The sequence below is a fragment of the Oncorhynchus mykiss genome, chromosome 24 (assembly GCF_013265735.2).
Source record: "Oncorhynchus mykiss isolate Arlee chromosome 24, USDA_OmykA_1.1, whole genome shotgun sequence".
NCBI lineage: Eukaryota > Metazoa > Chordata > Actinopteri > Salmoniformes > Salmonidae > Oncorhynchus > Oncorhynchus mykiss.
This window is the reverse complement of record NC_048588.1, coordinates 24,768,089-24,782,633: the sequence shown is the minus strand read 5'-3', so window position 1 is coordinate 24,782,633 and position 14,545 is coordinate 24,768,089. Positions and strand designations below refer to the sequence as shown.

The following is a 14,545-nucleotide window of genomic DNA, read 5'->3' as shown; positions in this document are numbered from 1 at the left end:
ATGATGCATGTTGTTTGATGTACGCATTGGGGTGTACTTAATGCTATTATTTATTGTGTATTTCCTTGCTATTATGTCATAGTATTTCCTGTTAGGGAGAGGAGGTTGGATGAATTAAAACAGGAGAGATGACTAGGAGGATAGAGAGGGACGTCTTCAGTGGTCCACAACATGACAATGAAATCCAATTATCCTAATGAGATTTAGAGGTGACCGTATTGAGGAGGCCTGTAGGTTGTATTATCTACTTAACTCTCATCACTCATAATGGAACTACTACCCATTAGACCTTACAGACAGGGTGCTTAGCTGGGAATGTGGCAATTTTAATGACGCGCGCGTGTGAACACACACACACACACACACAGAGCCCCTCTGAGGACTGTACAGGAGTCACTGGGAGGACTAGAGGTGAACTACAGTTAAAATGTTTTGTACCTTTCTTTCCCCCAACCCCTCTCCCTCCCTCCCTCTCCTCGGTCCCATCAGGTGATGCACATGTTTAAGGGTTGCAGGCGAGAGGACACGGCACCTCACATCTACGCGGTGGCTCAGTCGGCCTACAGGAACCTGTTGACCACGCGTCAGGACCAGTCCATCGTGCTGCTGGGGAAGAGCGGCAGCGGCAAGACCACCAACTGTCAACACCTGATCCAGTACCTGGTCTCCATCGCTGGCAGCACCGGAAAGATCTTCTCTGGTGAGAGAGTCCTCCACTAGGATGAGTTAACCTCTTTCCTTCTGGCCAGCTCATTTCCTCCCAGCAAGCAGTAAAGCTAGTATTCAGGGATTTGTGTCTATTAAATGACTGAGGGAAATGTATAAATAAAATGTAAAGAATGTTTAAGGACTGTTATAATCACCTTAGTTTGGTCCAAGATGGTGGCTTAATTACTTCAGTGTTAATTTAAACCACCACGGCTATTAAGTAACTTAATTACTCTGTAGGTAATTAGTCTTAATAGCCTAATAGCTAATTAAGGAAATAATCTAATGGCTCCACATGTGTTTGTACACAGGAGGACATTCACTGAGTTGTTACTGATTTAGATCAGTGTCATCTAATTGACTGAGAACTCAGCAGAAATCCAGCCGTTATAACAGGTGCAGTAGATGTGTTAGTTAGTAGGGGAAGATAACGAGCAGTTCCAGAGAGAGAGGTAGGCATGTGGGAGAGTGTAAGGGTGTTACTGAGAATTTGGGAGAGGAGTAGGAGAGAGGGACAGCTCGATGGAAGCTGGCTTCAAAACCTTTTGGTTCGAAGAGCGGTTGTGGTTGGCTCAGTATTCCAGGTGTGTGTGTGTGTGAAAATGTTAGTGTGTGTGTGTGTGGGGGGGGGGGGGGGGGGAGATGAGGGGAGCCCCTAATGATGCCCTGTGGAGCTGGGGGATAATTAGCAAAAAACTCCTCAGCTTCTCCTGGTTAGCTGTAATGGGCTAATGAGAGCTCCATAACCCAGCCACCAGACACTACTAGACTAGACTGTTAAACAGGGGAGCTGCTATGGGAGGCTCTATAAGTTTCACATAACTACTTTTACATTGACATTTTAGTCCTTTAGCAGACGCTCTTATCCAGAGCTACGTACAGAAGCAATTAATTGAGTCTGACTGGTAGCCCTACTCTCTGAGTGGTGAGGCGTTCCTGCTCAGCTTGATCATTAGGGTTAAGTGAGTCTGACTGGTAGCCCTACTCTCTGAGTGATGAGGCGTTCCTGCTCAGCTTGATTATTAGGGTTAAGTGAGTCTGACTGGTAGCCCTACTCTCTGAGTGATGAGGCGTTCCTGCTCAGCTTGATCATTAGAGTTAAGTGAGTCTGACTGGTAGCCCTACTCTCTGAGTGATGAGGCGTTCCTGCTCAGCTTGATCATTAGGGTTAAGTGAGTCTGACTGGTAGCCCTACTCTCTGAGTGATGAGGCGTTCCTGCTCAGCTTGATCATTAGGGTTAAGTGAGTCTGACTGGTAGCCCTACTCTCTGAGTGATGAGGCGTTCCTGCTCAGCTTGATCATTAGGGTTAAGTGAGTCTGACTGGTAGCCCTACTCTCTGAGTGATGAGGCGTTCCTGCTCAGCTTGATCATTAGGGTTAAGTGAGTCTGACTGGTAGCCCTACTCTCTGAGTGATGAGGCGTTTCTGCTCAGCTTGATGTCGAAATAGGGAAATGAGCTCTACTAAGGGAATAATTGACAAAGCCTAACTGACATGACATGATTATCAAAGATGGTAGTCTAATCCCCTCACCAGTGGAACAGTATTGAATGTGAAATCCCAAAACGCTGACATGATATTTGAAATAAATAAAGCTTTCCACTAATTGTACTCTTCCCCCCTCCCTCCCTCCCTCGGTCTGTGCAGGGGAGAAGTGGCAGGCAGTATACACTATCCTGGAAGCATTTGGAAACAGCTCCACCTCCATGAACACCAATGCTAGCCGCTTCTCTCAGATTGTCTCTCTGGACTTCGACCAGGCTGGCCAGGTGGCCTCCGCATCCATACAGGTAGGCAGTATCACGCACACACACACCATAGACACTGACGCACGCACACACACGGCATAGACACTGACGCACACACACACACACACACACATATTGATATCTTGTTGTCCTTTTCCTATACCTCAGACCATGCTGCTTGAGAAGCTGAGAGTGACCAAACGGCCAGAGACTGAGTCCACCTTCAACGTGTTCTACTACATGATGTCCGGAGCTGACAGCACTCTCAGGTGAGCCCTCTACACCCTCTCAAATGGGATTGAATTGAAGTGAGTGGTTGCAGTCCATTGTAGAAGCTTGGTCTTGTGTATATAATCTTGTTCTCATGTTAACCTTGTGGTTTAAACTAGCTATTTACTGTCCTTTGAACCTGTTCCTTTCCTCTGTTTCCTCTCAGAACGGAGCTGCACTTTAACCACTTTGCAGAGAACAGCGCCTTCGGAATTGTGCCTCAGTCTAAAGTAAAATGCTGTTATTATGCTCTTATTATAATGTGTATTATATGTCATTTTCTGAAGTGTGTGTTTGTGTGTGTGTGTGTGTAGGACAACTGGAAAACTGTCTTAACTGTGTCCTTCATCCACCTCCCTCCCTCCCCCCTCTCTGTAGCTGGAGGACAAACAGAAGTCGTCTCAGCAGTTCACCAAGCTGCAGGCAGCCATGAAGGTGCTGGGCATCTCAGTGGAGGAGCAGAGGGCTCTGTGGCTCATCCTGGGGACCATCTACCACCTGGGGGCCGCAGGGGCCACCAAAGGTAAGGACCCCTAGCCCTGTCCTACTCACTATAGGATCTCTGCTGGCCCACTACCCTACTCATTGAACTAAATGACTGAGAACGACTGAGAATGACTGAGAATTAATCCAGCCAGGTTAGGATGCAGTAAGTGAATGTTAGTTATAGGAGAAGATAAAGCGCAATTCCAACACGCCCGCCAGAGAGGTAGACATGGGGTAGAGGGGCTGTTAAAATGATATTTTGGCAATGAGGCACTTTATCAACTTCCCCAGATAAAGTCAGATAAACTCATGGATACCATGTTTATGTCTCAGCGTGTGGTTTGAAGGAAGTTGTTAACTAGCCATAGACTTCCAGTCATTGCACTAATGCTAGTTAGCAAAACTACCTCTAACTTCCTTCATACTGAACACAGAGACATTAACATGGTATCCACACATTCATCTGACGTTGGGGAAGTAGGTAAAAGGCCTCATTGCCAAAATCCCAAAGTATCCATTTAAGAGTTTGGAGGAGGAGGTGGCGGAGAAGGAGGCAGGGGCAGGAGGAGGGTAGGATGCAGGGGTAGGAGGGTGGGGCAGGAGGCAGAGGGAGGGGCAGGAGGCAGAGGGAGGGGTAGGATGCAGGGGCAGGAGGCAGGGGCAGGGGCAGGAGGGAGGGGCAGCTTTGTTGTCTCCACTCAGTGTTTGCTGCTCCCAACAGGGATCTCTTAGAAAGTTTTCAGTGATACATAAAAAAACAACATAACTATGCATGTATGTATGTGCTGTATGTACTGTACTGTATGTATGTACTGTCTGTGCTGCCTGTACTGTATGCATGTATGCATGTACTGTATGCATGTACTGTATATATGTACTGTCTGTGCTGCCTGTACTGTATGCATGTATGCATGTACTGTATGTATGTACTGTCTGTATGTACTGTCTGTGCTGCCTGTACTGTATGCATGTATGTACTGTATGCATGCATGTACCTTATGTATGTACTGTATGTATGTACTGTATGTATGTGCTGTTTGTGCTGCCTGTACTGTATGCATGTATGTACTGTATGCATGCATGTACCTTATGCATGTACTGTATGTATGTACTGTATGCATGTACTGTATGCATTAGAGGTCGACCGATTTTGATTTTTCAATACCGATACCGATTATTGGAGGACCAAAAAAAAGTCAGTGCCGATTAATCAGCCGATTTAAAAAAAAAAAAAATGTATTTGTAATAATGACAATTACAACAATACTGAATGAACACTTATTTTAACTTAATATAATACATCAATAAAATCAATTTAGCCTCAAATAAATAATGAAACATGTTCAATTTGGTTTAAATAATGCAAAAACAAAGTGTTGGAGAAGAAAGTAAAAGTGCAATATGTGCCATGTAAGAACTAACGTTTCAGTTCCTTACTCTGAACATGAGAATATATGAAAGCTGGTGGTTCCTTTTAACATGAGTCTTCAATATTCCCAGGTAAGAAGTTTTAGGTTGTAGTTATTATAGGAATTATAGGACTATTTCTCTCTATACCATTTGTATTTCATATACCTTTGACTATTGGATGTTCTTATAGGCACTTTAGTATTGCCAGTGTAACAGTATAGCTTCCGTCCCTCTCCTCGCTCCTCCCTGGGCTCGAACCAGGAACACATCGACAACAGCCACCCTCGAAGCAGCGTTACCCATGCAGAGCAATGGGAATAATTACTCCAAGTCTCAGAGCAAGTGACGCTATTAGCGTGCACCCCGCTAACTAGCTAGCCAGCCTAATCTCGGGAGTTGATGGGCTTGAAGTCATAAACAGTGCAATGAAGAGATGCTAGCAAACACACGAAAGTGCTGTTTGAATGAATGCTTACGAGCCTGCTGGTGCCTACCACTGCTCAGTCAGACTGCTCTATCAAATCATAGACTTAATTATAATATAATAAAGACAGAAATACGAGCCTTTGGTCATTAATATGGTCGAATCCGGAAACTATCATCTCGAAAACAAAACGTTTATTCTTTCAGTGAAATATGGAACCGTTCCGTATTTCATCTAACGGGTGGCATCCCTAAGTCTAAATATTCCTGTTACATTGCACAACCTTCAATGTTATGTCATAATTACGTAAAATTCTGGCAAATTAGGCGTCCCTGTTGCATTAACCCTGACTCTGCGTGCAATGAACATAAGAGAAGTGACACAATTTCACCTGGTTAATATTGCCTGCTAAATAGGCAGGTTAAAAATATATACTTCTGTGAATTGATTTTAAGAAAAGCATTGATGTTTATGGTTAGGTAGTCATTGGAGCAAGGACAGTCCTTTTTCGCGAATACGCACCGCATCGATTATAATACGCACCGCATCGATTATATGCAACGCAGGACACGCTAGATAAACTAGTAATATCATCAACCATGTGTAGTTAACTAGTGATTATGATTGGTTGATTGATTGTTTTTTATAAGATAAGGTTAATGCTAGCTAGCAACTTACCTTGGCTTACTGCATTTGCATAACAGGCAGTCTCCTCGTGGAGTGCAATGATAGGCAGGTGGTTAGAGCGTTGGACTAGTTAACGGTAAGGTTGCAAGATTGAATCCCCCGAGCTGACAAGGTGAAAATCTGTCGTTCTGCCCCTGAACTAGGCAGTTAACCCACCGTTCCTAGGCTGTCATTGAAAATAAGAATGTGTTCTTAACTGACTTGCCGAGTTAAATAAAGATGAAATAAAGGTGTGTTAAAAAAAATATATATATATATAATCCAAATTGGTGTCCAAAAATACCGATTTCCAATTATGAAAACTTGAAATCGGCCCTAATTATTTGGCCATTCCGATAAATTGGTCAACCTCTAGTATGCATGCATGTACTGTATGCATGTATGTATGTACTGTATATACTATATGCATGTATGTACTGTATGTATGTACTGTATGCATGTGTGTATGTGTATAGGCTATGAGTCCTTTACTGTAAGGCCATTCATGCATTGCATTGAAAAAACACACACAAGTGCCGTGATCAAAATCTAAATTATTGTGTGTGTGTTATTTCCCAGAGATAAGGAATACATACTCAAATGAAGCGCGATGGCATCGTAAATTACATTTGCTTCTCATCCATGAGTGGTTTAATTAAATAATGAGTTGGAAGATATGAACAGGCCACATGCCGAGCCATTCATTAGGCCTCCGAGAGAGGAGCGCTAACTTTGTTCTCTCGCTGCGCACAAAGGAGTCTGGGAAAAGTTATTTGTAGTTGTTTAATTTATAAAACTGTTGGAGTGTTGAATGTGTGCAGACATTTCTCTTATGTTAATAAAGACAGATATAATAGCTGTGTCTCTGTGCTGCTAGTCTAGAGAATGTTTATTCATGCTCTCTGATATTGCCTCCCCCGCAGTCACAGACCTAGATGAATGTGGTAATGAACTTTTTAGAATCATTAGGCTCCAGACTGACTCGTCTCCATGGACTGTGTTCTCTGTGTGCGTGCGTGTGTGCTGCTTGTCTTTCATATACACAGGGCTGCAGCAGGGTTTTGAGTTGGGTGGAATTATGAAGCTGTGGGGGGTGGGCTGGGACTAGACCAGTCTCATGTCAACAACACTCACTCACACCCGGTGCACATTTGGTCATGTCCCTACCGTCTGGGAGGCCCCGGTGCACATTTTGTTGTGTCCCTACAGTCTGGGAGGCCCCGGTGCACATTTTGTCATGTCCCTACAGTCTGGGAGGCAACGGTGCACATTTTGTCATGTCCCTACAGTCTGGGAGGCCCCGGTGCACATTTTGTCATGTCCCTACAGTCTGGGAGGCCCCGGTGCACATTTTGTCATGTCCATACAGTCTGGGAGGCCCCGGTGCACATTTTGTCGTGTCCCTACAGTCTGGGAGGCCCTGTTGCACATTTTGTCGTGTCCCTACAGTCTGGGAGTCCCCGGTGCACATTTTGTCATGTCCCTACAGTCTGGGAGGCCCCGGTGCACATTTTGTCGTGTCCCTACAGTCTGGGAGGCCCCGGTGCACATTTTGTTGTGTCCCTACCGTCTGGGAGGCCCCAGTGCACATTTTGTCATGTCCCTACAGTCTGGGAGGCCCTGTTGCACATTTTGTCATGTCCCTACAGTCTGGGAGGCCCCGGTGCACATTTTGTCATGTCCCTACAGTCTGGGAGGCCCCGGTGCACATTTTGCCGTGTCCCTACAGTCTGGGAGGCCCCGGTGCACATTTTGTCGTGTCCCTACAGTCTGGGAGGCCCCGGTGCACATTTTGTCATGTCCCTACCGTCTGGGAGGCCCCGGTGCACATCCCGGTGCACATTTTGTCATGTCCCTACAGTCTGGGAGGTCCCGGTGCACATTTTGTCGTGTCCCTACAGTCTGGGAGGCCCCGGTGCACATTTTGTCATGTCCCTACCGTCTGGGAGGCCCCGGTGCACATTTTGTCGTGTCCCTACCGTCTGGGAGGCCCCGGTGCACATTTTGTCGTGTCCCTACCGTTTGGGAGGCCCCAGTGCACATTTTGTCATGTCCCTACTGTCTGTTCACTCAAACTCTCTTACTCTTTTATTCTCTCACTCTCAATTCAATTTAAAGGGCTTTATTGCCATGGGAAGCATACAGTATGTTTACATTGCCAAAGAAAGTGAAATAGATAATTAACAACAGTTAACATTACACCCACAAACTTTTCAGAGGAATAGAGAGACATTTCCTTGATTTTGGGTCAGTCACAGTGGTCAGGTATTCTGCTACTGTGTACTCTCTGTTTAGGCCCAAATAGCATTCTAGTTTGCTCTGTTTTTTAGGTAAATTATTTTCAATGTGTTAAGTAATTATCTTTGTTATCTCATGATTTGGTTGGGTATAATTGTGTTGCTGTTGCTGTCCTGGGGTTCTGTGGGGTCTGTCTGGGTTTGTGAACAGAGCCCCAGGACCAGCTTGCTTAGGGGACTCTTCTCCAGGTTCATCTCTCTGTAGGTGATGGCTTTGGACTCGGTTACTTTTAGGTGGTTGTAGAATTTAACGGCTCTTTTCTGGATTTTGATAATTAGCTGGTATCGGCCTAATTCTGCTCTGCATGCATTATTTGGTTGTTTTAAGTTGTACAGAAGAGGATGTCTCAATTTGGCATTTGTCCCATTTTGTGAATTCTTGGTTGGTGAATTATAAAGGGCAATGGGTTCTATAACTGATTCAAGTATTTTTTGCCAGATCCTAATTGGCATGTCAAATTTTATCTTCCTTTTGATGGCATTGAATGCCCTTCTTGCATTGTCTCTCAGCTCTTTCGCAGCTTTGTGGAAGTTACCTGTGGTGCTGATGTTTAGGCTGAGGTATGTATCGTTTTTGTGTGCTCTAGGGCAACTCAGATATAGTTTGTATTTGTGGTCCTGGCAACTGGACCTTTTTTGGAACACAATTACACTGTTCAAAAAAATAAAGGGAACACTAAAATAACACATCCTAGATCTGAATGAATGAAATATTCTTATTAAATACTTTTTTCTTTACATAGTTGAATGTGCTGACAACAAAATCACACAAAAATGATCAATGGAAATCAAATTTATCAACCCATGGAGGTCTGGATTTGGTGTCACTCAAAATTACGTGCCTGTATGACTTCCCTACAACGCCTGGGCATGCTCCTGATGAGGTGGTGGATGGTCTCCTCCTCCCAGACCTGGACTAAAGCATCCGCCAACTCCTGGACAGTCTGTGGTGCAACGTGGCGTTGGTGGATGGAGCGAGACATGATGTCCCAGATGTGCTCAATTGGATTCAGGTCTGGGGAACGGGCGGGCCAGTCCATAGCATCAATGCCTTCCTCTTATAGGAACTGCTGACACACTCCAGCCACATGAGGTCTAGCATTGTCTTGCATTAGGAGGAACCCAGGGCCAACCGCACCAGCATATGGTCTCACAAGGGGTCTGAGGATCTCACCTCGGTACCTAATGGCAGTCAGGCTACCTCTGGCGAGCACATGGAGGAAATGCCACCCCACACCATGGCTGACCCACCGCCAAACCGGTCATGCTGGAGGATGTTGCAGGCAGCAGAACGTTCTCCACGGCGTCTCCAGACTGTCACGTCTGTCACATGTGCTCAGTGTGAACCTGCTTTCAGCTGTGAAGAGCACAGGGCGCCAGTGGCGAATTTGCCAATCTTGGTGTTCTCTGGCAAATGCCAAACGTCCTGCACGGTGTTGGGCTGTGAGCACAACCCCCACCTGTGGACGTCGGGCCCTCATACCACCCTCATGGAGTCTGTTTCTGACCGTTTGAGCAGACACATGCACATTTGTGGCCTGCTGGAGGTCATTTTGCAGGGCTCTGGCAGTGCTCCTCCTGCTCCTCCTTGCACAAAGGCGGAGGTAGCGGTTCTGCTGCTGGGTTGTTGGCCTCCTACGGCCTCCTCCACGTCTCCTGATGTACTGGCCTGTCTCCTGGTAGCGCCTCCATGCTCTGGACACTACGCTGACAGACACAGCAAACCTTCTTGCCACAGCTCGCATTGATGTGCCATCCTGGATGAGCTGCACTACCTGAGCCACTTGTGTGGGTTGTAGACTCCGTCTTATGCTACCACTAGAGTGAAAGCACCGCCAGCATTCAAAAGTGACCAAAACATCAGCCAGGAAGCATAGGAACTGAGAAGTGGTCTGTGCACACCATCTGCAGAACCACTCCTTTATTGGGGGTGTCTTGCTAATTGCCTATAATTTCCACCTGTTGTCTATTCCATTTGCACAACAGCATGTGAAATGTATTGTCAATCAGTGTTGCTTCCTAAGTAGACAGTTTGATTTCACAGAAGTGTGATTGACATTGTGTTATTTAAGTGTTCCCTTTATTTTTTTGAGCAGTGTATTTTTTGTCTTACTGAGATTTACTGTCAGGGCCCAGGTCTGACAGAATCTGTGCAGAAGATCTAGGTGCTGTTGTAGGTCCTCCTTGGTTGGTGACAGAAGCACCAGATCATCAGAAAACAGTAGACGTTTGACTTTAGATTCTAGTAGCATGAGGCCGGCTGCTGCAGACTGTTCTAGTGCCCTACCAATTTGTTGATATACACTGTATATGTTGAAGAGGGTGGGGCTCAAGCTGCATCCCTGTCTCATCCCATGGCCCCAATGTAGAGAAATGTATGTTTGTCAATTTTAACTGCACACTTGTTTTATATATATATATATATATATATATATATATATATATATATATTTTTTTTTTTCTCTCTCTCTCTCTCACACCAGTCCCCTACTACTGATAATACTGCTCCTACTAGTACTATGCTACTAATAATCCTACTACTTCTATGTTACTAATATTACTAATGTTACTGCTACTACTACGTTACTACTACTACTACTAGGTTAATGCTGCTACTACTACTATTACTGCAACTACTACTGCTATGTTAATGCTACTACTAGAACTAGTAGTACTACTACGTTACTACTACAAGTACTACAACTACTACTACTACTGTTACTACTACTACTGTTACTACTACTACTGTTACGACTACTACTACTACTTCCACTACTGCTATGTTAATGCTACTACTAGAACTAGTAGTACTACTATGTTACTACTACAACTACTACTACCACTACTACTGCTGCCACTACTACTGCTACTACTACGTTACTATTACAACTATTACTACTGTTACTACTACAACTACTACTACTGCTACTACTACTTGCTCTCATCAGCTGATTGGTTCCACAGCAGGGGTTGTTCCTACCAGCAGAGGGCAGTGTGTACATGCTTCTCTCCATGGCATTATGTTGTTGTCTGATCAACGCTGTGGGAACTAAAGGATTAGCCTCCACCCATCTATTTGACACTTCACTTCATGCTATAATGCCCTCTTTTCCATACCTGTTAAAAGGGTGAAGGGTTTGAAAGAAATGTTTCTCTCTACCGAGGTGATTATAACCATCCTCTCTGTGTTCCTTGGTCCCTTAGCACAATTGTCTCTTGACCACAGGGGCCATCGCCAGTGTATTTAGGACTGCAGGATTGTGTTCCAACACCTGAGAAAACTAGTCACGGTCTAATTTGAAGATCATGATTAGTAGATGTATGTGTGTTAGACCTGGGTTTTAACAAACTGCAGCTCTCCAGGACCAGAGAAGGTATCTCCTCCTCTGAGCATGCCCATGGTATCTTCACTCACACTGTTCTCCTGCCTGCACCTCAGAGCATGGATGGTGTTAGTTCTATAATATGCACTTAGTGCACAAATCATTAAGGACACCTTCCTAATATTGAGTTGCACCCTCCCCTTTTGCCCTTAGAACAGCCTCAATTCGTTGGGGCATGGTCTCCACAAGGTGCCCTTTGGGTTATAGACCATTCTTGATACACACAGGAAACTGTTGAGCGTAAACACCCAGCAGCGTTGCAGTTCTTGACACAAACCAGTGTGCCTGGCACCTACTACCAAACCCCGTTCAAAGGCACTTAAATATTTTGTCTTGCCCATTCACCCTCTGAATGGGACACATACACAATCCATGTCTCAATTGTCTCAAGGCTTAAAAATCCTTCTTTTATCTCTCTCCTCCCCTTCATCTACACTGATTGAAGTGGATTTCACAAGTGACATCAATAAGGGATCATAGCTTTCACCTGGTCAGTCTATTTCATAGAAAGAGCAGCTGTCCTTAATGTTTTGTGACTCAGTGTATGATAACATGTCTGTTCTCCAGGGATAAATGTAAATTGTTAATACATGAACTGTTTCTAACCCCCTCTCTCTACTTGCATGTTTGCATGCTGTGCCCTTTACATGTAGAGGCTGACGAAGGTAATGGAACAAACAACATTAACACCAATCTCTTCTTTCATTTGAACTTAGTCTTGTTGATATGTCGTCTTTCTTAATGTCTTTATCATTCTATCCAGACATTCTGTCAATCATTTTTATTGTTTTCTTTCTTTTTCTCGCTCTCCCTCACTCTCGCTCTCCCTCGCTCGCTCTCCCTCGCTCGCTCTCCCTCGCTCTCCCTCTTTCTCGCTCTCCCTCTCTCTCGCTCTCCCTCTCTCTCGCTCTCCCTCTCTCTCGCTCTCGTTCTCCCTCGCTCTCGTTCTCCCTCGCTCTCGCTCTCCCTCGCTCGCTCTCCCTCGCTCGCTCTCCCTCGCTCCCTCGCTCGCTCTCGCTCACTCTCTGTCTCTGTCTCTGTCTCTGTCTCTCTCGCTCTCCCTCGCTTGCTCGCTCGCTCTCCCTCTCTCTCTCTCTCTCTCTCTCTCTCTCTCTCTCTCTCTCTCTCTCTTCCTTTGCCTCATGAATCAGAACTTTGTTGTCCCTTAAAGCTCTCTGTCTGATGTCTCTCCATGTCGCCTACTTCCAATTCCACAGCACTGTTATTATTATTCAGACCCGAACCAAAAGCAAAGCTTGTTCATTTGAACCTGTTGGATTCCCCCCCCCCCCCCCCCCTCCCCAACCCACAGGGGAACTTACTTTCTGGTTGTTTGTGTCAGAACATTGTTTTGATCCTCTATGTTCTAACTGTCTCTCTGGTCTAGAATGCTTTTCTTGGACTCTGTGGCAGAGTGTTGTTTGATGAGAGGTTAGAGGCGACCATATTGCCTGAGTCGCTGTGTCTCTGTAGCTTTGAAAGCTTTCCAGAAAACAGTGGGGGTGATCAGCCACTTGGAGCCAGTAACATGGGATGACGGAGAGTTGTTGTAAAACCAGCTAACAGTGCTTTGCAGTCTAGTTTCGGATTGTTCAGTTCAATCCTGCTCTTTGAGCCAAGGTGGTTATTCCAGTCTAGGTAGAGGAGGCCTCAAAGCTCAAAAGATGGAGTTTTTTGTTAGCGTTTATTAATATAGCTTTATTGGGATAGAAAAACACTATGCTCCAACCAACTTAGCCACAAAGCAATGTGTTTAGCATTGAGCTACAGTATGGACGAGATCATTGAGTTAATTCTAATAGCCAGTGATTAGGGGTTCTGACTTGTGTATGCTGTCCCTGGTCCCCAGCTGGCCGTAAGCAGTTTGCCCGTCATGAGTGGGCCCAGAAGGCTGCCTACCTGCTGGGCTGCACCCTGGAGGAGCTCTCCTCGTCCATCTTCAAGCACCAGGTCAAGGGTGCCCTGCAGAGGTCCACCTCCTTCCGCGGGGGGCCCGACGAGGCCGGGGCAGGAGACAGCTCAGGTAAGGGACCTTCAGAGACCACCAGTCTCCAATATGAAGTTGAATGAAATAAATAGAGTAGAATAACATACTAAAGGCTATGCGTGTGCTTTTTAACTCACAACTCCTTTTCTCCCCTGTCTCTCTCTCTCTCAATTCAATTCAAGGGGCTTTATTGGCATGGGGGGAAAAAATAAAAATAATGAACAGTAAACATTACACTCACAAAAGTTCCAAAGGAATAGAGACATTTCAAATGTCATATTATGTCTATATACAGTGTTGTAACAATGTGCAAATAATGAAAGTACAAAAGGGAAAATAAATAAACACATATTTGTCTCTCTCTCTCTCTCTCTCTCTCTCTCTCTCTCTCTCTCACACACACTCTCTCTCCCTCTCTCTCTCTCTCTCTCTCTCCCTCTCTCTCTCTCTCTCTCTATACACCTCCCTCCCCCCTCTCTCTCTCTCACTACACACCTCCCTCCCCCCTCTCTCTCTCTCACTACACCTCCCTCTCCATCAGTCTCTAAGATCACAGCCCTAGAATGTCTGGAGGCCATGGCTTCAGGCCTGTACTCAGAGCTCTTCACCCTCGTTATCTCCCTCGTTAACAGGTGTGTCAGCTCATCTCTCTTTTGTCCTCTTTCTTATATTTCTTACTTTACCATCATTTATTTACAGTATTGCTCTCTTTGAATGGCTCTGATTCCCATCCTTTTTCTTCGTCTTTCTCTCCCTTTTCCTCTCTCTCTGTTTTTTTTCTCTCTTGCTCTCTCTCTCTCTCTCTCTCTCTCTCTCTTGCTCTCTCTTGCTCTCTCTGTCTTTCTTTCTCTCTCTTGCTCTCTCTCTCTCTCTCTCTCTCTCTCTCTGTCTGTCTGTCTGTCTGTCTGTCTGTCTGTCTGTCTGTCTCTGTCTGTCTGTCTGTCTCTCTCTCTGTGTCTCTTGCTGTCTCTCTCTTTCTGTCTTGTTCTCTTTCTGTCTTGTTCTCTTTCTCTCCTTCCTTCTCTCTCTCTCTGTATCTTGCTCTCTCTCTCTCTCTCTGTCTTTCTTTCTCTCTCGTTCTGTCTCTGTCTCTCTCTCTCTCTCTCTCTCTGTCTCTCTGTCTCGTTCTCTCTTGCTCTCTCTCTCTCTCTCTCTCTGTCTCTCT

At 45.3% G+C, this 14,545-nt stretch overlaps 1 protein-coding gene across 20 annotated transcripts in view; it reads left to right on the top strand.

Annotated features, from left to right (window-relative positions):
* Positions 1-14,545, top strand: part of LOC110503378 (unconventional myosin-XVIIIa) — a 172,253-nt gene that overhangs the window by 80,430 nt on the left and 77,278 nt on the right. For 19 of the 20 annotated variants that reach the window (XM_036961666.1, XM_036961665.1, XM_036961664.1 and 16 more), the window contains 8 exons: positions 490-700; positions 2,357-2,499; positions 2,626-2,726; positions 2,894-2,957; positions 3,106-3,250; positions 12,047-12,058; positions 13,243-13,416; positions 13,922-14,012. In XM_036961666.1, coding sequence (XP_036817561.1) covers positions 490-700; positions 2,357-2,499; positions 2,626-2,726; positions 2,894-2,957; positions 3,106-3,250; positions 12,047-12,058; positions 13,243-13,416; positions 13,922-14,012 — 941 coding nt within the window. The remainder of the gene's footprint in view (positions 1-489; positions 701-2,356; positions 2,500-2,625; positions 2,727-2,893; positions 2,958-3,105; positions 3,251-12,046; positions 12,059-13,242; positions 13,417-13,921; positions 14,013-14,545) is intronic. The other variant, XM_036961653.1, reaches the window with a different exon arrangement.